The sequence below is a fragment of the Enhydra lutris genome, unplaced genomic scaffold, assembly GCF_002288905.1.
Source record: "Enhydra lutris kenyoni isolate GAN:26980312 unplaced genomic scaffold, ASM228890v2 scaffoldscaffold26, whole genome shotgun sequence".
In the NCBI taxonomy this organism is placed as follows: Eukaryota; Metazoa; Chordata; class Mammalia; order Carnivora; family Mustelidae; genus Enhydra; species Enhydra lutris.
Window position 1 is genome coordinate 4,367,382 of NW_019154110.1, and position 25,236 is coordinate 4,392,617.

At 50.1% G+C, this 25,236-nt stretch overlaps 1 protein-coding gene across 1 annotated transcript; it reads right to left on the minus strand.

The window, feature by feature from the left end:
- Window positions 1-10,715: 10,715 nt before the first annotated feature.
- Window positions 10,716-23,637, minus strand: LOC111151659 (pipecolic acid and sarcosine oxidase). Its single transcript, XM_022509789.1, has 8 exons — window positions 23,466-23,637; window positions 21,132-21,280; window positions 13,636-13,849; window positions 13,216-13,398; window positions 12,563-12,715; window positions 11,988-12,146; window positions 11,308-11,383; window positions 10,716-11,030 (listed from the first exon to the last, which is right to left on the minus strand). Exons 1-8 carry the CDS (start codon window positions 23,577-23,579, stop codon window positions 10,900-10,902), a joined length of 1,179 nt encoding a protein of 392 aa, XP_022365497.1. The 5' UTR covers window positions 23,580-23,637; the 3' UTR covers window positions 10,716-10,899.
- Window positions 23,638-25,236: the final 1,599 nt, after the last annotated feature.

Sequence of the window (25,236 nt, forward strand, 5' to 3'; positions counted from 1 at the left end):
ACAGGGCAAGACTGAATAACAGAAAATGAGCTTCTGCTCCCAGGAACTGGCAAAATAAGCCTAGAGAACCAACTAGAAAGTGAGGCGGTTTTACAACTCTATGAATGGGTTCTTAAGAGGACATGTGCCTATGACAAAGGTACACGTGAAAACACAGATAAATAGATAAACCCCAGAAGGCGCCTTAAAAATTAGAAATAGGTTGGGCTCCTGGGTGGCTCGGTTGGTTGAGCATCTGCCTTCCACTCAGGTCATGATCCTGGGGGGCCTGAGTTCAAGTCCCACAGAGGGCTCTCTGCTGGAGGAGGAGGAGGGGGACTGTTTCTCCCTCTGCCCCTTCCCCCTGCTCCTGCATGTTCTTTCTCTCAAATAAATAAGTAAAATCTTTTTAAAAATTAGAATAGGTTTATTTGAGGATGTGGGTTATAGATGAAGTATCTCTACTTATAAAGTTTTCAGATCATTTTTCTTAAGTCCCTACAGATGTATGTCTGTGCCAAACACCAAAGAAAGCCCTAAATTGTCATATTAGTGTGATTTTAAAGAGTAGCTTCTTTCCCGGCATTTCACAGATAGAAATAGTATCCGATGGTTGGGGGTGGGGGAAACCAATGTGGCAAAGCTTCTTAGAAACCGCTTAGATCCCTTGCTCCGGGAAAGCCGTTTTCAAAGCAGCAGGCATCTCTTGGCACGGCTGAGAGTAGAAGCTGGAAGAGGAGCAGATTGGAAGGTGGAACCTGAACAGGGTATTTAGGGGAGAGGAAGGGGGGGGAGAGCATCTAGACGGTTCCCCTCCCCGTGCAGCCTGGAGCGCAGCAGGTGACAAGTTTAGGCAAGGAGACTCACACCCGCTTGTGGGCGAAGGGACTGGTGCAGTGGGGTGAGCAGAAGCCAGGAGTCCAAAGGTCATTTAGGATATGTGCGTCATGGTTGTATACCTTTTTTTTTTTTTTTTTTTTTTAAAGATCTCTGCAGGTGGACATGGTTCAGTGGCCGGATATTGCGCCGGGCGGATGGATTTGTGCTTCTCAGACCTGACTCCATCTAAGAAGATTTAGGCCCTGAAGGAAAAACTATTTTTGCTTTTTCAGAAAGTCAAGTGACTAGTGAGTTCTCTGAGAAAATGAGAAGGTAGAGGTATTAGAAAGAGCATGGCAGAAGATCCAGGAGAAGTTAGTCCCCTGGGACGGGGGTGGGGGACACATGAGTTTCCTCTCCCTCCCCACCCCCACTCCTTGCTCCCCAGTAGAAATCAGCTACAAATCTCAGCTTGTTGGGAACAGATGGCCTTGGCTGACGAATAAGCCACCGCAGGCTGCTCCACCTGTTCTCAGGCTGGAATAATCAGCTCGAGACAAACATCAGCGCTGAAATAACTCATGGCAGCGGGTGATGCGCGGGCACAGATTCCAAAAATCTTTTGAATAGACCCCCTCCACGTCTCCCCCCTCCCCAGCCCCTGGAGGCCATCAGGGAAAGGTAATGGAGCGGAGAAGACAGATCGAACCCCCCTAAAGCGAGCCTGATGCTGAACCGGTGGTGCTGCAGGGTGGAGGTGGGGGTGGGGACTGGGCAGGGCTGAGTTCTGCGTGGGAGGGGCACGGGGGTGGGGTGGGGGGGTCTCATTCACCTGCGCTGGGCAGGAAGTTATCTCGGAAGAGCACTTGGAGAACGTGCGAATGGTCTGTCCATGTCAGGGACAAATGGGAGGCCATCAACCAGTCGTGGTTAGTAGAGACTGGTTGAACCAGTCGTGGATAGTAGAGAACTGAAAATATGGGATTCATTTGAATTGTTCATTAAAGGAGTGATATGCAAATGAGACCGAGCTACAGTGACTCTCTCTGCAGCTCAGACAGCTCTGCCAGCAGCCCTTGAGAGTGGGTGCCTGGGTGCCCAGTCTTCTGTGGGTTTGTGTTGCCTCCCCTCACCTCCTTGATGAAGTCAGCTGGGCTAATGTTCCCTGGCAGAGGCAGATGAGCCCATCGGGGAAGTGACAGCATAGGGAAGCAGTGGTGACGGCGGTTGGGGAAGAGGGGGTGCCCTCTGAGATGCCCGTCCAGCTCCTGTGGAGTCATTCAGGAGAAGGGGGGAACTGAGATTGGAGTGAAGCTGACTTCTTGCTCCCGGTGCCTGGGGCAGGTGGCTCCCCTTGGTCCAGCAACCAACCCCATGCCCCCACTCCCACCCCCACCCCAACACTCCCCACCCCCACACCTTGGGGCACAGAGCATGGGAATTCAGAAGCTGTGCTGGCTAGAGAAGAAGCCTGAGAGCCCTTGCACACCCCCCCATCCCCAACTTCATCCCTAACTGCCAGGTACCATTTCCCCCAAGTGGTTTCTGCTGCTCTGCCTGTGGCCAGGACCCTCACCTATCATTTAGCGTCCAGTTGTGCTCACAGAGGTGTCATGGTGTCCCCTTTCCTGCTGAATGCCTGGCTGGGTGGTTCTTACTCTGGTGCATATAGAAAACACTCAAGGACGGGGCGTCTGGGTGGCTCAGTCCGTTAAGCCTCAGACTCTTGATTTCTGCCCAGATCATGATCTCAGGGTGGAGAGACAGAGCCCCATATTGGGCTCTGCACTGAGCATGGCGCTTTCTTAAGATTCTCTCTCTCCCTCTGCCCTCTACCCCACCCTGCTCAGACTCTCTCTTCCTCATTCTTTCTCTAAAAGAGAAAGGAAGGAAGGAAGGAAGGGAGGGATGGAGGGAGGGGAGGAGGGAGACAGGCTCAAGGAGCTCCCTTTATTATGTTTTGTACACAAGTAAAAAGAATAATATAATGAACTTCTTTGTCTATTAAGCAGTTTCAACAGTTAGCAACCTTGAGCAAATCTTATTTCATCTACCCCCCCCCCCCACTTTCCCGTTCCCTTCACTGGGTTATTTTGAAGTAGATCCCAGGTAGGCTATCACTTCGTTAGGAAATACTTTAGTGTCTATCCCTCAAAGTAAAGAAAATTACTCTAGGGATGCCTGGGTGGCTCAGTTGGTCAAGCAGCCGGCTCTTGATTTGGGCTCTGGTGGTGATCTCAGGGTCCTGGGATCGAGCCCCACGTCATGCTCTGTGCTCAGTGAGGAGTCTGCTTGAGGACTTTCCTTCTCCCCCTCTGCCCCTTCCCTGGCTCACATTTTCTCTTACCTTAAATAAATTAATTTTTTTTTTAAAGATTTTATTTATTTATTTGTCAGAGAGAGAGAGGGAGAGAGAGCAAGCACAGGCAGATAGAATGGCAGGCAGAGGCAGAGGGAGAAGCAGGCTCCCCGATGAGCAAGGAGCCCGATGTGGGACTCGATCCCAGGACGCCGGGATCATGACCTGAGCCGAAGGCAGCTGCTTAACCAACTGAGCCACCCAGGCGTCCCAAATAAATTAATTTTTAAAAAAGACTTTTAAAAAATGTAATCACAGGGACGCCTGGGTGGCTCAGTTGGTTGGGCAGCTGCCTTCGGCTCAGGTCATGATCCCGGCGTCCTGGGATCGAGTCCCACATCGGGCTCCTTGCTTGGCGGGGAGCCTGCTTCTCCCTCAGCCTCTGCCTGCCATTCTGTCTGCCTGTGCTCGCTCTCTCTCCCGCTCTCTCTGACAAATAAATAAAATCTTTAAAAAAAAAAAATGTAATCACAATACTCTTATCATACCTAAATAATCAATAACTTCCTAATAACAAATAGCCAATGTTTAGATTTCTCTGATTTTATTTTACGTATTAATAATTATACATCTTTTAATATATAATAATTATGTGTGTGTGTGTGTGTGTGTGTGTGTGTGTGTGCGTGCGTGTATAACTTTAAAAGTATGTCCAGGGGTGCCTGGGTGGCTCAGTGGGTTAAAGCCTCTGCCTTCGGCTCAGGTCATGATTCCAGGGTCGTGGGATCGAGCCCCACATTGGGCTCTCTGCTCTGCGGGGAGCCTGCTTCCTCTTCTCTCTCTCTCTGCCTGCCTCTCTGCCTTCTTGTGATCTCTTTCTGTCAAATAAATAAATAAAAATCTAAAAAAAATTTGTTAAAAAAATTAAAATATGTCCAAATTAGGATCCAAACAACACTAAGGAGCTTTAAAAAAAAAATACTGTGCTTAAGGGCCTTCTTATTCAGGGATTCCAATTTAATTGGTCTTGAGTGGGTCCCAAGCATCATATTTCTTTGCTCCCTGAGTAGTGTTACTGTGCGGCCAGGGTTGAGAAATGATCTACCTTTCCCCCCCACTCATTTCCTACCAACTCCTCCTTGCCTCGGCTTTTAATATCTCAGCCTGCCTCTAGCCGGTCCCCAGGGCAGGTCCCAGGGCATGTGACACTCCCATGCCTACCCAGAGGCGTGGAGGGCTACCCACCTTCTCCAGCCTTCACCTTCAGAGGGGCTCGAACTCTCTGTGGGCACAGGCCTTCTTTTCCCTGACAAATTCACGTATCATGTATGCCTGTGCTTATCTTTGTCTTCCCTTAGTATGCCTGGTGCCGGTTCTTACCTTGCAAGCGTAGCAGATTTGGGGGGGGGGTGAAAATAGCAAAATTCCTGCCTCAGGAAAAAGTGAGAACTTCCCTGGGGGCTGTACTCATTTGGCTGCTCCTATGGTTCGACACCACAATGGAACTGAGCAAGGAGCACGTCAGGGGCTTCGCAGCAGATGCGAGGGAAACCGGGGATTGAATGGGACTTGAACCCAGCGCACATTTTGGGGCATCTAAGAAACTTCTCCTTCCGGAAGATGTCGGCCCCAGGAGCCTTTTAGAGAATTACACCCGGGTCCCTAGCTCACAGCCGTCTGCCTGCCTTCCCGTGGCTGCTGCTTCTGTTCTTCCCCTACCCTTCCACTCCGCCTGCCTTTTGGACTCATTCCTCCCTCCTGTGTCCCCCACTCCATGCCTCACTGAATGTTGGTGAAACAAATCTAGTCTAAAATAATGAGCAATCAACTACCCTGATGCTTGGGGCAGGCTGGGCAGGGGCTGGGGGGAAGGGGTAGGGAGCTGAATCATTTATAAAGCTTAATAAAGATGCAGATGAGCATGCCGACTAGGAGCCCCAGAGCTGGGCTTATTCATTATTCAAAGTTATGCAAATGCCACTGGTTCCTGCCCATTAGAATCCTGCCCCTGGTCTCTGCATTTCTCCGTGCTTGACAGATCCAGCCCACCTTGTGCCTTCCCTTCGCCCCACCCCCACCCCCACTGCCAGCCCCAGATGCTTACATTTGCCCCGCCATTGGCCTGGATCCAGAAACCCATTTCAGACCCTACCTCAAGGGTTCTAAAAATCCCAGATCTCCTCTCCAGCCAGAAGTCTTCCCGAGGTTTATGGGGAGGCAGGCTCTGACCTTCAGGAAAGCCTCCATAAGCCCAGATGGAAGGGCTTCTCCCTGTTAAAGATTTCCAAGGAAAGGACTCTAAGAATGCTTAGGTACCTGTGTTAGTGTCTCACTAATCTACTTAGTGGCAGATTCCCTGCGGTCTAACCCAGATCCCTCTTGTTGCCCTGGAAGCCCACCATTGAAAGACAATATCTCATAAGTAAATTCTCTTTTTTTTTTAAGATTTTTTTTTTTTTTAAATTTTACATACAGAGATCACAAATAGGCAGAGAGGCAGGCAGAGAGAGAAGGAGTGGAAGCAGGCTCCCCGCCGAGCAGAGAGCCCGATGTGGGGCTCAATCCCAGGACCCCGGGATCATGACCCAAGCCGAAGGCAGAGGCTTTAACCCACTGAGCCACCCAGGCACCCCGCAAATTCTCTTTCATCACCTTTCTGGGAAGTAAAAGTCAAGTATCAAGTCACCCTCGCTTACAGTCTCCAGACTAACTCGTCCTTGTTGCTTCCTGTTACCTTTTTAGACAGTTGAACCTCCTCCTTCCAAGTCATACTCACACTCCTTAAGCCCGTCCCGGGATACCAGACTCCCACAAGTACTCGAGCACTACCTACACGTTACCCCCTCTTTTCAGGGCCATGATTACTGACTTGTGCTCCTCAGATGCCTAGGTCTTAGGACTCCGATTCTTTCCTCTGACTCTGGCCCCTCCGTGCCAGTCTTTCCCTTTCCCCATATCCCTCTCTAGCTTTTCAGTTTGGTGAAGCTGAGAGATGAAGAATTGGGTCAGAGTCTCAATGGCATCGATTGCTTCTGCTTTCCCTTCTTTTCTGGACTGGCTTTCTTCCCTCCCCACCCCCCAACCTATTTTTAGCCTGCCTCTGTTTTCCTTAGTCTGGTTGGCAACCATGCCGGCCTCTTTCCCTTCTCTGCCCTTATCTCTCCCCTGCAGCCTGTGCAGACCCTAGCTGCCCTTCCAGAGGTCTCTCATTGCCTACCCGATGCGCTGTGATTTTCCTCCATCTTGAAGATATGTAGGGTCTGCCTGAAAGGGGGTGCCTGGCCACAGGGGGGAGGGCAGGAGGGCAGCAGGGAGATAATGTTGGTGGGTCTGTTTTAGCAAATGCTTTAGTGGTTCTAAAACCCTCTGGTTGTCTCCCTACCCCCACCCCTGCCTTCTTCAGTGGCATTTCCTCTCCTCTGTCCCTATATCCCCTCTTTGCCTCTAGGACCCCACCCCAGCATCAATAAGAAATGCTCTTGGCCATTCCGGACCAATTTCCTCTGGCTTTGGGGACGGGCAGCCTCCCTGGAGGTCCTCACCTGCCTTCTTGGCCTGCATATTACCAGTTTCTTCTCCAGTTCCTTTTTGTCTCCACTCCTTGCCCTGACCTCATCACTCCCACACACACACACCCCTTCCCACCCCCACCCGCCCCCGCCGCACCCCTCCCCGGCATTCGGGTTTCTAGGACACACCAGTTTGGGCAGGGCTTGTGTCAGCATCCCCCACTTGTCCTTTCTCAGCCTCTTCTAGACATTGGTCCCCTCCTTTACTGTCACCAGCAAGCTGAATAAGACTGGATATTTTGGAAGGGGAGCTGCAGCTGGCTGGGGGAGGAGGGCCATACTGGGAGAAGCAGAGGCAAAGGGAACTACAGGCAGGAAGCCGTTGAATGAGAGGGAGAGGTTCCCAACACCCTTTCTCCCCAATTTTGCCAGCCTTAAAGATGGCACGTTCCTCCGATGATCTTTGTAACCCCATTTATCTCTTTCTTGGTAATAACACAATACCTCGCTTTACAGCTGACCACATTCTCCTACACATATCCCGATCTCCTCATGGTGTGCTCCCTCTCTTCCAGGGGTTGCTCCAATGCCCATCCCCACTGAGTGTCCCCCTCAGACGACCATCACCCCATCACCCCGATCACCAATGTGGCAGAGGGCACCCCTCCCCCAGCATCCTGTCTTCCCTGCCCTGCTCTTTTTCCCAACACACTTGTCACCTTCCACATTAGGATATCATTTACTCATACATATTGTTTGTATGTCTTCTCACTGGACTGGGTGAACACCATGAGAGCAAAATTTTGTTCACAGGTACATCCACAATGCTTAGTACAGTCCCCACCACATTGCGGAATTTCAATAAATATTTGTGGATGGGATAAATGATCTCATTCGATCCCCACACACTCTTGTAAAGTTAGTCCGTATTATTATTCCCATTTTTTTTTATGGTGGTAAAACATACAAAACATGAAATGTATGATTTTAATCATTTTTAAGTGTAACAGTTCCATGGCATTAAGTGCACTCTCTCTCTCTCTCTCTCTCTCTCTTTTAAAGATTTATTTATTTATTATTTGGGGGGGGTGTATGCAGAAGGCAGGGGAGAGAGAGTCTTTTTTTTTTTTAGATTTTATTTATTATTTATTTGGCACAGAGAGAGAGAGATTACAAGTAGGCAGAGAGGCAGGCAGAGGGGGAGGAGGAAGCAGGCTCCCTTTTGAGCAGAGAGCCCCATACAGGGCTGGATCCCAGGACCCAGGGACCATGACCTGAGCTGAAGGCAGAGGCTTAACCCACTGAGCCACCCAGGTGCCCTAAGGGAGAGAGAATCTTAAGCAGACTCCCCGCTGGACATGAGCCAGACTCCAGAGATCATCTCATGACCCTGAGATCACATCCCTGAGATCACAACCTGAGCCGAAACGGAGTCAGACGCCTAACTGACTCAACCCTCCAGGCATCCCTAAGTACCCTCCCTTAGGTAGTAAGTACCCTCAAACCACATTTGCGATGTGATTAAAACATGATGTTGTGGGAGGCGCCTGGGTGTCTCAGTCATTAACGGCTCAGGTCATGATCCCAGGGTCCTGGGGTGGAGCCCCACATCAGACTCCCTGCTCCACGGGAAGCCTGCTTCTCCCTCTCCCACTCCCCTTGCTTGTGTTCCCTCTCTCACTGTGTCTCTCTCTGTTAAATAAATAAATAAAATCTTTTTAAAAATTATTTTTAAAAAATGGTGTGAAACTGATATGGGAAACAAAGGCAGAAGAAAAATTATTACATTTCCTTACTATCTACAGCCCATTGACAAGTCCTTGAAACAGGCTAGGGACATTCCTCTACGGCCTCAGCTACCTGGATGTTAATACCTTGCTAAAGGCAAAAGGCAATCTTAGCCCAACCCTCCAGGATCCTGTAAGTTTTCTTTAACATATAAAAATTCCTTTGGAAACTTCCTTTATCTCTACCCACCCCACCCCAAGATACATGTTGGCAATCATCCCCCAAGCATAGGAACCACCGATATACATCTGAAGGGTCTCATGACTGTGGGTTTACTAAACAGTAATAAATGAACTTTTCCCAACAAGAGCTAGACCCCTCAAGATCCAGGAAACTAGGGCGCCTGGGTGGCTCAGTGGGTTAAGCCTCTGCCTTCGGCTCAGGTCATGATCCCAGGGTCCTGGGATCAAGCTTCACATCAGGCTCTCTGCTCATCGGGGAGCCTGCTCCCCCCACCCCTCTGCCTGCCTCTCTCTGCCTACTTGTCAAATAAATAAATAAAATCTTTTTTTAAAAAAAATCCAGGATACCTCGTTTCCAAAATACCTGGGAGGCTTACGCCATCCCTAACCCCCTCCCAACTTGAAAGTACATAATCTGCCAGTCCTCACGACCCCAGCACAGCTTTCTGCCCACGGGTCCTGTCCCCGTGCCTTTTTTTTTTTTTTTTTTTTTTTTTTTTGGCAGACAGAGATCACAGTTAGGCAGAGAGGCAGGCAGAGAGAGAGAGGAGGAAGCAAGCTTCCCGCTGAGCAGAGATCCTGATGTGGGGCTCAATCCCAGGACCCTGGGATCATGACCTGAGCCGAAGGCAGAGGCTTTAACCCACTGAGCCACCCAGGCACCCCTGTCCCCTTGCTTTAATAAAACCACCTTTCAGCACCAAACATGTCTCAAGAATTCTACCTTGGCCGTCAGTTTGGAACCCTAACCTCTTTCCCACATCATCCAAACCATCACCACCATCCATCGGCCGAACGTCTTTATCTTCCCAAACTGAAACCCTATGTCCATTAAACACTAACGTCTCCTGCGCCCCCTCTCCCCAGCCCCTGCTGGCAACCACTCCACCTCCCATCCTTCTCCATCTGATTGCTGTCAGTGGAACCCTCCAGGGTCTGTCCTTTTGTGTCTGGCTTATTTCACTTAGCGGCATGTCTGCAAGGCTCATCCACATTGTGGCGCATTATTCCGACTTTACAGATGTGATTAGTCCCATTTTGTGGAGGCTGAGGTTCGGGGAGCCTCTGAGAGCACCCAAGATGCAGACCCGGCAGGGGGCTGGGGACGCTGTCTGGTTTTTAAAATGCCCTGGAGAAATCAGGGCGGATCTGTGTGCCTGGGCCTATGAGGCAATTCCCTCTGTGTTGTCTTTCCTTTGGGGATATTTTTACTCCTACTCCCATTTCCCACTCTTCCCCCTCAGGGCCGCCTTCTCACATTTCTGCCCCAACTGGTCGCAGGGTTTTTCCTTTTCCTCCCCGGAGCAGGCAAGCTCTCAGGTCAAACCAACCTGGTCTGGAGATGCTCCCACTGGGGTCTCCGCCCAGCACACATCCCCCAAGTCCAGGTTTCCACCCCTCACCCCCCTCACCCACCCTGGGGTCGTTATGAGCCTGTTCCCTTCCAAAGTAATTAGTGCAAGGAGGCCAGCCGACTCGGTGCTAATGCCGTTTCATTAAGTGGGAGCAATCCTAATGATAATAAAATGGCACATTTAACATTCAAACATTGAACAGGGTTTCTAAGCGAGTGTGTCTCTCTCTTCCTTTCTGGTATAACAGCTCCATCTTCATAAGGACCTGACAATACACCCTAATGAGAGACTGGGGAGCTAAGTGTCTTTACAGAGCCAGAGAGAGGATGAGAACCAGACAAAGGATCCAGGGAAAGAGGGTGCAGGGCACTGAGGGGATAAAGATCCCAAGAATTCTTGGGGTTATGGACTCTGGCGCTGATTTAGACAACAAGCGTCTCTAAAAAGTAAGGTCGCATGAAGAAGAAAGCCCACTGCAGACTTGAATGCAATGCAGCTCTTCATTTCTTTGCTTTTCCAACACATTTTTTTCAACAAACATTTACTGCACACCCAAGGTGAGCCAGATTTGTGGGGCTGGGGTTGTGATGAAGGGTGGCTCTAGTTTTAGGAAAAGGAACTCCAAGGTCAGTAGCAATCTACAAATCATTTTATTTACCCTCCCCTGGGCTGCTTCAGTTAAACCACTCCAAGTTTATAAACGTCTCATGGAAGACAATTGTAACAACTGCTTGGGTTCCCTGAGCCCATCCCTGGGCATCCTCCTTATTGAGACATCCGTCTCAAAGGTCCTTGTTACTTGGTGATGATAGAATATCTGGTTGACCTTCTGGAAGCAAGAAAGTAGTGGGATGGGGAGCTGGCCAGAGAAAGAAGGTCGATTCAATCATCCGCTGTTGACAGGGGACTCAAGAGAGGCAAGGGAACAGGCTGCCATTTAATAGCCAGAGGTTAAAGCTGGCCAGGGGTCAAAGGTGGGCTTTACACAGGCCAGGGAAGCGGCTCATTCGAAAAGGTGTCAAGTCATAGGATGGTGTTAATTTCATGCTTAATTCATACAGGATCTTCCCCACAACAGGGGAAAGCTTGAATCCATGCCCTACGGAAAGGAGAGAAGGTGAGATCAGGCATCCTCATGGACAACGGCCTAGATGTCTACCACCCTCTCCCCAAATTGGGCTAACTCTCTTCTTGGTCCACATCCCAACATGGGAAGTTGCCTCCCACCAGAAGTACCTCTTCTTCTCTATCTGCCCACCCAGCCCCTTTGTACACTCAAGTCTAGGCCTTGGCCAGCCCAGAGCGTAGAAGACGCCATTTTGCCTGACAGTGAGATAGGTGGGCTTTGAGGCACATCCTGCCCCACTCAGGCTCACCAGAGAATCCAGCACCAATGACAATGTTGTCATACTTCGGGTGGCGATCAAGAACAAAGTGCTCATCGGGGGTGTTCTAGAAAGAAACAATCACACTGGTGTCCTTCGAGGTCCTTCGAGGAGAGAAGGAGAAGGAAGAACTGCAGGTTCGGGGGGAGGGGAAGAGGCTGGGTTGCTTTCCAGAAAGAATGGGAACGGGGCACGGGAATGCATTCTGCATGCCAGCGCCCCCTCCAGGGGCGACAATCTTTCTCATTTGTCCATCTGCCTCTCCTCTCATCCAGGGCTATGAACCCAGTAGGTGCTCAGTGAATGCATGTAAACTAACTTTAGCCAAGACGCCTCGGGCCCTGGTGACATCTGTCTCTTCTCTTCATCCCTACGGCCTGTTCAACTAGAACATCTTGCCAAAAAATCTTTTAGAGCTCTTCTGGGAAACGTCGCGAGGGGCTGCCAGGCATAAGCCTAGTCTGCTAATGAAAAGGAATATGAAAACCTCTCATGGGCCCTCTCGGATATGGAGGGGAACCAAACCCACGGAAAGAAGTCATTCGTTTCAAGTCACCTACCAGGTCAGGGGTCAAACAGCAGCAAGCCTGAGCTGTGCAGGGTCTGTCTCCTTCCCCTGTTCCCGGGGCCCGTGAAGGGGCTGGGCCTGGCCAGGCTGCCCACACCCTTACCGTATACAGGCAGCGCTCCATAATGGCAGGTTTGGGCTCTAGGTCAGGTAAGTGATCTCTAACAAAGCGGCTCAGAATGTGGATGTCTTGGGCGTCTGAGAATGCTTCCGGGCAGTCCCGCTCCTCAGGATCTGCATCGTTGCCGTGGTGATAGCAGACCTAGCTCCCAATCAGAGCAGTGTGAGCAGTGGCAAGGGGCCGGGCCTTCCCCGAACACCCACCCAGCCCAGGGGGCAGGCTCGTGCACAGAGTGCCCCCATCCATCATCCCAGCCATCCCCAGCCCTGACAGGTGCCGTTTGTTGCCACAGGAGGTTCCCTTGGCTGTTCCTTCTACACCCCCCCACCCCACCCACAGCCCCATGTTTGCCAAGGAAGGGTTCCCTTTGTTGGGCCTCCGGACAGCTTGGGGGGTGGGGTGTCTTGCATTGCAAATAACGAATAGGGAAGTGTTCTCCGCTCCTGCTGCTGGGGGATCCCTGGAATCTGTTGAAAGGGGAGTTAGAGCAACTGCCCCAAATCTGAGGGTCGGGGGTGGATGGGTCCTACTAGCCCCCTCTGGGCCTTTCCGCTCACCTTCATCAGCCCTGGGTACTCTCCGGAAGGCAGCCCATAGATGTGGTGGGGAGCCAGGCTGAGGCCCAGCCCCAGGAAGCAAGGAAAGGCCTGGGATACACCATAGCTTCCAGGAACCTTCTCTCGCCAGTAACATACATTGATCCGCAGGGTCTTGAAGTAGAAAGAGGAAGTGGGAGATGAAGGGGAAAAGCCATGAAACTGTCCAGACGGTGAGAACAGTTTCTTCTGAGGTCCTATAGCTCTTGAATACAAGCCTGGATGCCCCCCCTTAACCTGTCTATCCTGTTTTACCCAATTCTCACATTGGTGGTCTGTTCCATTTTAATATGAGACATAAAGATCTCCACATCTCTGTCTCTTCCCCCAGACTTAGTCTCCCATAACTGCACTCAGCCCTACTTCTCTCTGAAGCACTTACTAATGCCTCAGATTTAGTGAGTTCCCGAGGGCTTTCTATTGATTCGATCACCTAATTCTCCAACAGCCCTATCCCCATTTTACATGTTATAAAACTGAGGCTCTTGAGGGGAACTAGTCAGCCCACGTTCGTCCACCAGCAAGTAGCAGTTCTGGGACTCAAGCTTGAGTCCACCAGACTCCCAGGCATCTTCTCTTAGGCACCAATTCTCGGGCTTCCAACAACCCCTTACCCGGAGGGGCAGCTCAATTCCCAGGGGACGGAGGAGCCGGTTAGTCCAAGGACCTGCTGTGATGATCAAGCTTCTGGCTTGGTAGCTCCTGGAAGTACTTCTCACTGTGATGGGTTGCCCTGGTTTTATCTCCTCCACCTTCTCTCCATCATGCACTAGGCCTCCGAGACGCTGAATTGCATCCTGAAAGGGCAGCGGCAGGGATGGGCAAATGAGTTAGCTCTCTGTATGGTTCACCCTGGTGAACAAGAGAGTCCCTCACTTCCGGCGGAACAGAGAGCACAGACTCCAGACCTCCTGTCCCATAGTGACAAGGCCTAGCAGCATATATAAAGTGCCTTGCCCAAAAGGTCCAGAATAAACCCAGCAGGGTGAAGGCCCTCATCGGCCACACCTTGCCCCAAATGTTGTACGTATTACCTGGAGGGCTCTGAGGGCCCTGTCTGCATAGAGAACCCCTCCAGACTTGTCCAAGAGCCCCACTTCTCCCCTGGCCAACCGAACATTGGGGAAACATTGCTTTAGTTCCTCAGCGGAGAGACACTGGTGTTCCACCCCCTGTCGAGACAAAGTGGCCTGGATGGTTTTTAATTCTGAATTCTCCTTCATTCCCAGCAGCAGTAGCCCAGTCTGCCTGTAATAAATAAATAAATAAAGGCATATGGGTGAGGGTATGAGTCAGGGCCCTGGGCCATTCGTTCTCATTCTTTAGCAAGGGTCCCATCAAGGGACCCTGTGCAAAGAACTGGTAAAGTCAGGGCACCTGGGTGGCTCAGTCAGTGGAGCATGGAGCCTACTGCGAAAGATTAAAAAAAAAAAAATGGGGGCGCCTGGGTGGCTCAGTTGGTTGGGCGTCCAACTCTTGGTTTAGGTCCAGGTCATGATCTCATGGGTCATGGATCAAGCCCGTGTGGGGCTCCAAGCTCAGCGGTGAATCTGCTGAGATTCTCTCCCTCTGTCCCTCCCCCTGCTCATGCTCACGCAAGCTCTCTCTCTTTCAAATAAATACATAAATCTTAAAAAATATATATATAAGGGGCGCCTGGGTGACTCAGTCGTTAAGCATCTGCCTTCGGCTCAGGTCATGATCCCAGCGTCCTGGGATCGAGCCCCGCATTGGGCTCCCTGCTCAACGGAAAGCCTGCTTCTCCCTCTCCCACTCCCCCTGCTTGTGTTCCCTCTCTCTGCCAAGTAAGTAAATAAAATATTTAAATATATATACATATGTATATATATTTATATGTTTATAAAATAAAAAGAACTGGTAAAGTCATCTCAATGCTGTCATTAGGGTCACATTCAGTATTCCTGAGCTGGCTGCCTGCCCATTCCCAAGTCTGCCCCTGGGTCTCACTATTGGTTTGCTTGTCCCTCCATCCTCTCAGGATCCATCCCGCCCTGGAGGGCAGACATCGGAAATCCTCTTTACGCTGCAGCTAGAGTGGTAGGTGTTTCTTCCTCTTCCTCCATCCCCTGGCCCACTCACTATTCTGATCTCGATTCTTTTTTTTTTTTTTTAAGATTTTATTTATTTGGGACAGACAGAATACACATGAGAAGCGGGGAGGGAAGTGGGAGAGGGAGCTTGATCCCAGGACCCAGGGACCATGACCCTATCCGAAGGCAGACGCCCAACCGACTGATCCACCCAGGTGCCCCTGATCTTGATTCTTTATCCTCTTTCCCCCCTCCTCCACCGCCCTGCTCTTTCTTTTCCTGTGGCCCTTTTCCCCTCATATCATGTTCTATCCCTTACTGCGCATCTCTCAGGTCCCCCTCTGAGGCTGTCTGTTTCCTGGAAAGGCTCCTGGGGAATCAGAGGCTCTGGGTCCTGTCTGGGCAGACGCCTCCTGATGTTTGGGTTGCGTACTGCTCCAGGCCCCAGATTCCTCTGTAATGCATGCCGGCTGGCCTATTGGTGCTCCTGCCCCAACCCTGGGACACAGGGACCAGGCATGGGCCATTTTTTAAGTTGCCACAATGCCTGGGCATGGCTCCTCACATTAAGTGGGCTGACCCTGCAAAGCTCAGTGAGAGCCCACCGAAATGCGGACAGCGCACTCGTGCAGAAACACCAGGAGGTGGTCTCTGAGGGTTCCAGCAGAGGGCTCAATCCCAGTGATTCTATGGTTTTGTTCCTCCCTCTACTTCCCTTTCTGCTTCTTACTCTCTAGGGAAGTGAACGCTGTTTTTCTTTAATATTTCCCATCTCTCTGTCGCGAGAGACCAGAGCCGATCTATACGTTCGGTGGGAACGGATCTGAACAATGTAAGGGTCACTTCAGCCCTTGGGACCAGTGCCGCAGTCCCTCTCCCTTTCAGCAGCTGCGGTGACCAGCATCGGCCTGGTACATCCCCCAGGTTCTGTGTATAAAGCTCATAATAGCCTATAATGGAGTCTCATGGATATTACATGCTTCCAAATCCCACATTATCTGGTTGGGGGGATTAAAGAGAAGATTGGGCGGGGGTAGGGACACAGCGGGCCCTGGGGCCGGTGTCAGTACACAGAGCCGCGCAGCGTGCCCAATCCATTCGCCATGGCCCCCGCCTACCCGGCATTGAGCACCAGCAAAAAGAATTGAGCGCCTCTGCCTCTTCAAAGCTTTGCAGAAGGAAGATGCTGTTGAATCCCCACTAGCCAGCAGGGGCCTTTCCCCATGGCCCCCAAAAGGACTTCAGATTGGTTCTCAGGTAATGAAAACTTGCCTAGGACACTCCTCTCAGTCAGGTAAAGGGAATCATTAAGAAGTCACACAAGTGTATGACCCTGAGCCCTTTTTACTGGATGCGGTTGGGGTTGGATGGGATTCTGGGGAAGATGGGCTTAACCCTCACCTTAGCAGTTATCCTGTCAGATCCCTGGCTCAGGAATCTCAGAGCAGCCTATCCCAACCCCTGCCTGCAGTATACCCACCATGGTCTCCCACGTACCCTACAGTTTAGCTCCTTCCCTTCCACCCTTCCTCCCTTCCTCTCTCCCTCCCTCCCTTCCTTCCTTCTTTCTTTGAAGTCTGAACTCCTCTTACAGGAAGGTGCTGTATGGGGAAAACAAACTCAGGCCAAGACAACAGACCAATCTGTCGAATTCTGAAATGCTGAGTGATGTTCTAATTCCCAAGCCGTCCCATGGTGTATGAAGCCGGAGCTCCCATCCCCGGGAGTAATCAGTGAGCTGATTCTGCCGGTGAATGTAATTGTGCCGATTGTAATCATTTTGCTCCAGCTCTCTGCCCCTGTGGCATTTATTTCTTAGCCCAGATATTGATCTAACAGTGGGAAATTTTCCATCTGAATTTGTGATGCTGGACCCTCCCCTAGTCCGAAGATGCGTTTGGGAAATTCTCATTTTCCGTGGATCACAGCTGAGCTATTTGGCCTGAGGGAAACCGTGCACTGCTGGAGAAATGCCTCGGATTGGAGAGAGATTTTTGACCATTATGAGCAAATCGGAAATAAATGTAAAACACTGCCTGCGAATGCAAAGGCCTGTCATTATGGGAGATAGGTGAGAGGCTCCTGTGGGAAATGCTTCGAGAATTGGAAATCAGTCAGTCAAAACCGGGATCAGAGAATGGGTCTTTTCTCCCCAGTATGAAGATAGATGACTTCCATGGGCAGATTGAAAATCATTTAAGTGCTTATTTTCTTAATGGCTTTTCCTAGATCCCAATAAACAGACCGCTCATTCTGCACCAATTTCTCACCCCTGTGCTCTGGGCCTCCCTCCTCTCTTTTTCGACTCAGACCTAGGCTACAAAAGTTTGGGAGGAGAGGAATGAGAAGAGATAAGGCCATCGCAAAAAAAAAAAAAAAAAAAAAAAAAAAAGGAAGAAGAAGAAGAAAGGTCCAGGAAATGCCTGGTCAGGGCTGGCCTAGAGAGAAGCTCCTTGAAGAAAGACTGGGTTGTCAGGGACCCTGGAAAGAGTGCAGCTCCCAGCATGCCGTCAGCTGAGCACAGAGAATGAGGTATGAGCTGTGCTTTCCCCCAGCCCTAGCTGGATCCAACACGAGGAAGAGGTAATCGAAGAATCCTCCCAAGGGCCTTGTTGACTCCTCTAGCCGACAAAGCCTCGGACGTGATGTAAGGAGCTGGTGATCAGGGATTTCCACCCGTTACTACAGCAGGACGGGAGGCCGAATGGAGAAGGGAGCCACTGGGAGGGGCACAGAGCTCTCCCTGCACCTGCCACCTCCCATCCCCGGCTCCCACTTCCCCCTCCGGGGGTTAAAAAATGCCAGTCAAGCAGGCTCCCAGAGTCACCTTGGGGAAGAGACTGAGTAATGGCTGCTGTCTTTGTTGGTTTTGGAGGAGCTCTTGGCTTTCATCTTCCGCTCAGTGGGCCGAGGTGGAATTGGTTAACAAAGACTGCTCCGGGGAGGGGATGTGGCTGATAAGCCAGACACTTCACAGACACAGGAAGCAGCAGCTGCGGAGGGGGCCCGCCAGGTTCTGCCAGCGGCTGTATTGCCTACGGCTGTGATCTTGTCTGATATTGTCAGCTAAGCAGGGGCAGCCTGGGTCAGGAGCTAGATATTTAGGACTCAAAGGGAAAAGGCAGGGCAAGCGAGAGAAGGGCCCCAGAGCTGGGATTTGCTGGTGGTATCAGGGTCCCGGCTGTACACATCACAAAACACTCAGACCTTGTGATCTGACACACGGGTCATCTGTACCCGGCATCTATGCAAATATCCTGAGCCCACCCAGGTTGAGTATGCCACTGTCACGGAAAGAGTCAGAACAGAATATAAAGAATCGGACAGCTGCCTTAGCGACCAACTCCCGAAGATACTTGCTTGTTTGTTTGTTTGTTATCACCATCAGATAGCCTTAAGAAAATACACTCGTATCTATCAGTTAGATTATGATGTTGTGCTCGTTCTCCCAGCAGCACCTAGGAGAATAAGAACCACGAAGATGATGAATCATTTAGAAAATAAGAATCAAGAACAAAAGCCAGAAATGGGAAGTATCCATTCTGTGTTCCTGAGTCAAAGAACCAAATAAATGAGTGGGCCTGTGTAAATCTGATTAGCCACAAGAAAGGACTTGATAATGGTAATAATAATAATAATAATGGCAACGCCTAGCCCCCTGTTGAGCTTGAAAGATTTTCCAAAGCACATTCACTTTACTCTTCATTTTTCATAACTGGGAAGGTAAGACATCAGAATGGTCTTTCCAGAGGGTCTACGATATGTTCCTGGCTTTAAATATACATTAGCAGTCTTTCGACCCGGGATGATTTAGACATCAGTTTGTTGAACAGAAGGGACGGACAAGGTCACCAGTCTGAAGTATCTTCTAAACCAGCCAGCAGACTATGACCCAGGAACCAGATCAGGTCTACCACCTATTCTTGTTTGTCATATAAGCCAAGATGATTTTTATATTTTTTAATGGTTGATTTAAAAAGAATATTTCGCAACACGAAAAGTGAATGAAATTTCAGCATCCACGAATAAGGTTTTATTGGCACACACCTATGCTCATTTATTTACGCATCATCGGGGGCTGCTTGCCCACTACAATGGCAGTATTGGGTAACTGGCAGAGTTGAACAGTTACAACAGAGACCATACGGCCTGCGAAGTCTAAAATACTATGCGGCCATTCTGGAAAAAGTCTGCCAAGCCCTATTCGACACTAAGAATAGGGCTTGCGATTTGCACTAACAGGTTAAGACCCTCACGGCTCAGTAGCAACCCTTTCATAGCTTATGGGGAGAATTAAGTGAGTTAACATGTGTTGAGTTTTGTTTTTTTTTAAGATTTTGTTTATTTATTTGACAGATCACAAGTAGGCAGAGAGGCAGGCAGAGAGAGAGGGAAACAGACTCCCCACTGAGCAGAGAGCCTGATGCGGGGCTTGATCCCAGGATGCCGAGATCATAACCTGAGCCAAAGGCAGAGGCTTAACCCACTGAGCCACCCAGGCGCCCCGTCCTGAGCACTTTTAAAACAGCCTTAGTTTCTTATCACGAGCGCTAAATACGGGATGATGGCGGTGATGGTGATGACGAAGGATTGGTCAGTACCACTCGAAGCCCTTCACAGACTCATCCTCACCATAGTCCCATGAAATCCGCACCCCTCCTTTACAGGTGAGAACGCTGAGTCTCACAGAGGTTAAACAGCTTGCTCCAAACCACACACCTAAATGTGTCAGAGCTGACATGTAGAGCTAGGTCCACCGGGTCCCACAGCCCCTCCAAATTCCTGTCCTCCTGCCAAGAGGAGGACGGTGAGATGAGAATCTCCTACCCAAGCGTTCCTTTCCCTCGTTCCAGCCGCCATTCTCCTTGATGTCCACAGTTGCTGCATCCCACCTGTCTCCCTTTGCCCTTCTTCCTCCCTGTGCGATGGAGATAGGATACAGCTGGTGCAAAATAGGTAGAACGAGCTGCCATTTATCGAAAGGGGTTAGGCTCTATGCCAAGTACTTCATGAGAGTCTCGTTTAAGGAGCACCTGGGTGGCTCAGTTGGTTAATCCTCTGACTCTTGATTTCAGCTCAGGTCGTGATCTCAGGGTTGTGACATCAAGCCCCACAACTGCTCCTCAGGGCGTGGAGCCTGCTTAATAGTCTCTCTCTTCCTCGCCCTCTGCCCCTCCCCACTCCTTCTCTTAAAGAAAAAGTCTCATTTAATCCTCCACAAAGCCTTGTGAAATAAAAATGAGGCACAGAGAAGTACACAAACTTTTCCAATGTCACGCAGCCAGTAAGAGGTAGAGCACAAAGTCAAGTTCCAGCCCGTTCTCCAGAATCATGTCCCCTCTGAAAGATTCCAGAGACTCTCCTAACATCATTTTTTAGTTACTTCCTTGTCTGCTGGGGAGAAGGGTGCCCTCCAAGGCCTCACCACCTCTTTTAGTAGCCGAAACTCAGCAGTATTCACAGATGGCTGACAGAGAGGGGTCGTTTAGCCGGGCCACCCTTCAGTGAGACATGCTCCTTTATTTGGGTGCTGGGCGCATTAGCTGCCTCTGGAATAAATCTGTAATTAGCTGTCCTAGCTGTATTTGCATAATGGATTTCACTTTGTTCTTAAGTTAATGGTGTTTTTGCAACAGAACAGTAACCTCTTGGTTCCTGGCCATTAAAATAACTGCCACCCTCTAGGATAGAGCTGTGGTTTTGTAGAAAGTTCGGTTAAGAGCCACAGCGAAGGTGGGAAGGGATGTGGGGCCGGTGGGTTAAATCTCTCTATGGGCCGTGGATTGTCTGCCTTCTTCCCCATGAGTGTTTGAAAGGTCAGTGGAGGTTGTGGGCGGGGGTTGTGGGGAGCAGAGGAATCTTAAGGGTTAGAGAGCCACAGGGACAGCAGAGATCCCTAGCAAGCAATGGGGTCTGAAGAGGAGACCTACAGGGAGAGGCATTCAGAGAAAATGAATGGATTATAGGGGTCGCTCTAGGGGAGGGGACCCGGTTATGCTATTAGCAGGAATATAAAGAATGAAGATGGCAGCCTCTTCCTTTATTTCAACCGCTTCCCTAAAAGAGTCTCAGATGACTACACAGAGATGCAGAGGCAAACCCCAGCTCTGGGTATCTGCTCCCAGTGTCTTTTCAGTCGTCTTCCCCACATACCCTCTGCTGGCCTTGGACACATGCTGGGAACCCACTGCTGGAACTCAGAGGGTTGCAGGAGCCAGATGGACTGACCGACAGGGCAATCAGGACAGTGGACACATGCTGGGAACCCACTGCTGGAACTCAGAGGGTGGCAGGAGCCAGCTGGACTGACCGACAGGGCGATCAGGACAGTGAGCAGAACGTTCTCACGTGTCTGGCATGTCCCTAGGCCCTGTGTCCCTCCACTGCACTTCCGGTGTTCATGGCCCTGCCCCCTCACCTACTCAAAGCAGCTCCAGGCCCTGGGTCCCACAATTCAAGCAATTCCCCCACCTGCCAACCTGTGTAACTGGGTCCCAGCCTCACGCTCCAGCTGGGCCCATATCTGGTAGCACTCATCCATCATCTGGGTGTAAAAGTCTTCGGGGTACGCCCTCCGGATTATCCGGCTCTGCCCATGGGAGCTTCCTCGGGAGTGTGGTAGAAAAAACTGGAAATGGAGAACAAGAGAGACAACCGAAGCTGTTACCCCTTGCACGCGGTCCCTTCCCCCACTTAGGAGCTAGCTCCTCGTGTGTTTTCAGGCAGGAGCGCTTATTCTTTAAATATTTCCATACAGTCTCCCTTTACGGCCAAGTTACTGATCTGGCCAACAGCATAGATGTTCTCAGTAGCTTAACTCAGCTTCCCTTTTGGTAACATTACTCACTTCCCTAAGTCCCTCTGTTAGTTAGTCTTTGGTCATGTTGCTGCAACCCCTCCCCACTTGGTCTCATAGAGAAGCATAATTGGTTTTTTAAAGATTTTATTTATTCATGAGAGATGGGGCCTGGGAATGGGGGGTGCGCAGAGGGAGAAGCAGACTCAGGGAGCCCGATGCGGACCTCGATCCCAAGACCCTGGGATCATGACGTGAGCTGAAAACAGACGCTTAACCGACTGAGCCACCCAGGTGCCTGAGAAGCATAACCAGAAAGAAACTTTGAGATCATTCCAGTCTAGCCCCTTCTTTTTTTTTTTTTCCCAAAAATTTTATTTAAATTCTAGTTAGTTAACATATGGTGTAATATCGGTTTCAGGAGTAGAAGTTAGTGATTCATCACTTGCCTATAACAGCCCGTGCTCATCACCGCAAGTGCCCTCCTTAATCCCCATCACCCAGCCAGCCCATCCCCTGCCCACCTCCCTCTGTCAACCCTCAGTTTGTTCTCTATCGTTAAGAGTCTCTTCTGGTTTGTTTCCCTCTCTTTTTTTCCCCCCTCCCATATGTTCATCAGTTTTGTTTCTTAAATTCCACACATGAAAAAAAAATCCACATATGAGTGAAATCATATGGTATTTGTCTTTCTCTGACTAATTTATTTCACTTAGCATGATACACTCTGGTTCCATCCCCATCACTGCAAATGGCAAGAGTTCCATTTTTTTGATAGCTAATTCCATTGTATATATATACCACATCTTCTTTATCCATTCATCTGTCAATGGACACTTGGGCTCTTTCCGTAGTTTGACTATTGTTGATCATGCTACTCTAAACTTGGGGATACATGTACATTTTCAGACGAGATCGGGCGCATTCAGGGTGGTATGGCCATAGACTCATGTACATTTTCAAATCTGTATTTTTATACCCTTTGGGCCAATACCTAGGGGAGCAATTGCTGGATTGTAGGGTAGCTCTATTTTTAACTTTTTGAGGAAACTCCAGGCTGTTTTCCATTAACTCCCTTCATTTTCTGGACAAGGAAGCTGATGATTTTTCTCTGTGGGTTCCGATCACTTGGGACAAGGGAACCACCTTGGGATTTAGCAAAAGATGGAGAGTTTCCTGCAAGGTTAGACCAGGAATCCCTTAGGCTTTCTGAAAACTGAGAGAGAAACAAAAAATGTTTCTAACCAGCCCAGTTCATTACCAAGAAGAGTGAACCAAAAGCCACCTTTTGGGTGGGGATATCCCAGGGATAGCTGTAGGCAGGATGGGAGGATAGAAGCCTTTGCAAAGTGGTCTGTGTGGACCTGCCCTGGGAAGGACCCTGGAGATACAGAGCTCCCTTACCCCTAACATGTGCAGTGATCACGGTAGAATAGACTGCATGGGGTCACCTTCTCTATAATGACAAATAAGACCTACTTATTCCTGGTGTATCAAACAATAAGGCTGCTATCAACCAGAGGTAGTGGGGTGGGGGGGGGGGACAAAAAAACAGAAGGCTCTGCTGGGTTCCAAGGTGTGAGGCCAGGAACACCCAGGGAGGAATCCTACCTCTTAGGCTGACAAATCAGCTTTTCCCTCTGGGCAAAATTATTTTTATTTAAGGTAACCCAAAGCAGAACGGATTATTTTTCTGGGCTGGATCAAACATTTTGGCACAGAAGAGACTGAGTGGCAGGAAGGAAGAGAATAGGACCTGGGATACTTCTTGATCAAGGGCAGGAACCAGGAGGCAGGAAAAGGAGGAAATGTGCCTGGAAACCCAATGTGGGTCTTAGGGAGAGTGGAACACTCTTTGCATTGTCATGAAACACACCAGGCAGCAAAGCTGCAAATTGCACAAAATTTGACAGTCAGACCCTTTGGTCTCACCCCAAAGCCTGCTGGCTCTGGAAAATTCTCGCTAGAGGAGGAGGGAGGGACAGTCCCTAAAGTGGGGAGTACAGAGGGGACACAGTACCTGCTCCAGCAGGATGACCCTCTTCCCGTGTTTGGCCAGGTGGTATGCTGTGAAGCAGCCTTGGATGCCTGCCCCTATCACAATGGCATCACAGAGATCTTTCTGAGCAGCCATGATGCCCGCTTAGCCCTACAGCTACAAAGCCCACACACAAAGGAGAAAGCAAGCAAAAGTAAGCTCTGGGCTAAAGGAGGAGGAGTAGGGCAAAGTCCAGCCTGACCAGCATTCCCACAATCCCCTGGGGCTGTGTCCTTCTACCCTGCTCCTCCCTCCAGGCAAAGCCTGTCTTAGGGCTCAGCCCCCACCTCCCCCGCAGAGCGGGACTGGGTAGTCTGATTTCCGAGGTTTAGCCCAGCTCAGCTGCCGGCCTCACCCTTGTATCCCCCTAGCTTTCTATTCTTGGCTCAATTATTGTCATGCAAATGGATCCTTCCTATGCCACCTTCCTGTCTCATTATGATCTTTGTCTCTGGGACTTCGGCCCTGGAATTTCAATGCCTCCTAGACCAAGCTGGGCACCGGGAATGCTGCCTCCCCCTGCTGGCTTCCCTCCCTTCAGCCTGATTTCCTTTGGAGATTCTGAAAGGGCCGAGCTAAGGACTTGGCACTCTGCCCAGGGTAAGGCCCACCTCCCCTGTGGGTGGCGAGGTCAGGGGGTAGACCCAGGAAACAATCAGGAGGGCAGTTTTGTGATTATGAAATTATTCTCAGTGTGGTTTACTTTCATTTTTTTGCACAGGAAAAGAAATTATCTTGAACAAATGGGAAGGACAGAATGAGAGGAGACTTCTCCTGACGCAGAGGGGGCACTGGGCACCAGCCCCGGGCAGAGAGGGGCCCTGTAGTGAGCCGGCCACCCTCTGGGCCCGGCTGTGTGCTAAGTAAGTACCACTACATGTATTCAGGACAGAGCTGGGATTTCTAGGGCCCAGTTCTTAGACAATTCGGGGATCTTCTTTAAGGAAAGGAAAAGAAAATTTATGAATCCAAAGTTAGGTGCTAGGGACTAGAAAGAAACTGTCTAATTAACGAGCCCTGTGGTTGAAGTTAGCTTCATGGTAAATCTGTCTCTGTACACATCACCTCGTTGAATTCCCGCAGCCCTAGGAGGACATATGTTTATCTCCACTTTGGGCACATTAAAGATGGCCCCCAATTCTTTGTCACTCCTCCCACCATGGGCTCTGTGACAGTGTGACCAACACAGCAGAAGTGACACTGGGACACTGGCCCAGGCCTGAGGACACTGAGAAATTCCTCTTCTGGTCCTGCAGCTCCTCTTGGAGCCCTGAGCCACCATGTGAGAGGTCCCACCAGCCTGTGGGAAAGACCATGTACAGAGGCCCTGAGAGTGCATGGAGAGCCAGACAGACGGGGGAAGCCATCTTGGACCCCCAGCTCAGCCCAGCCACCAGCTCAGTACCACTGAGTGACCCGACTAAGGCCACATGAAAGAAAATTACCCAGCCAAGCCCCACCTGAATTCCTGATCCACAGAATCTTGTGATAGAATAGAAACAGTTATTTTAGCCACGAAATTTTGGGGTATATAGCCATACCTGAAACACCTCTTTTTTTTTTTTTTTTTTTTTTTTTTTTTTTTTAAATTTGAGAGGGAGAGAGCAGGAGCTGGGGGAAGGTGCAGAGGGAGAGAAAGAAGCAGGCTCCCCACAGAGGAGGGAGCCCGACGCAGGACTTGATACCAGAACTCCGGGATCGTGACCCGAGCCAAAGGCAGATGCTTAACGTACTGAGCCACCCAGGCGCCCCT

What these genes read in the sequence shown, in the direction of transcription:
- LOC111151659 (XM_022509789.1), bottom strand. Translation starts at nt 23,579, where the DNA reads ATGGCTGCTCAGAAAGATCTCTGTGATGCCATTGTGATAGGGGCAGGC. An exon ending in GGGCCCTCAGAGCCCTCCAG is followed by an intron (nt 13,399 to 13,635) that starts GTAATACGTACA and finishes CTGCCCTTTCAG; the next exon opens with GATGCAATTCAGCGTCTCGG. An exon ending in AGTACCCAGGGCTGATGAAG is followed by an intron (nt 12,147 to 12,562) that starts GTGAGCGGAAAG and finishes ATTGGGAGCTAG; the next exon opens with GTCTGCTATCACCACGGCAA.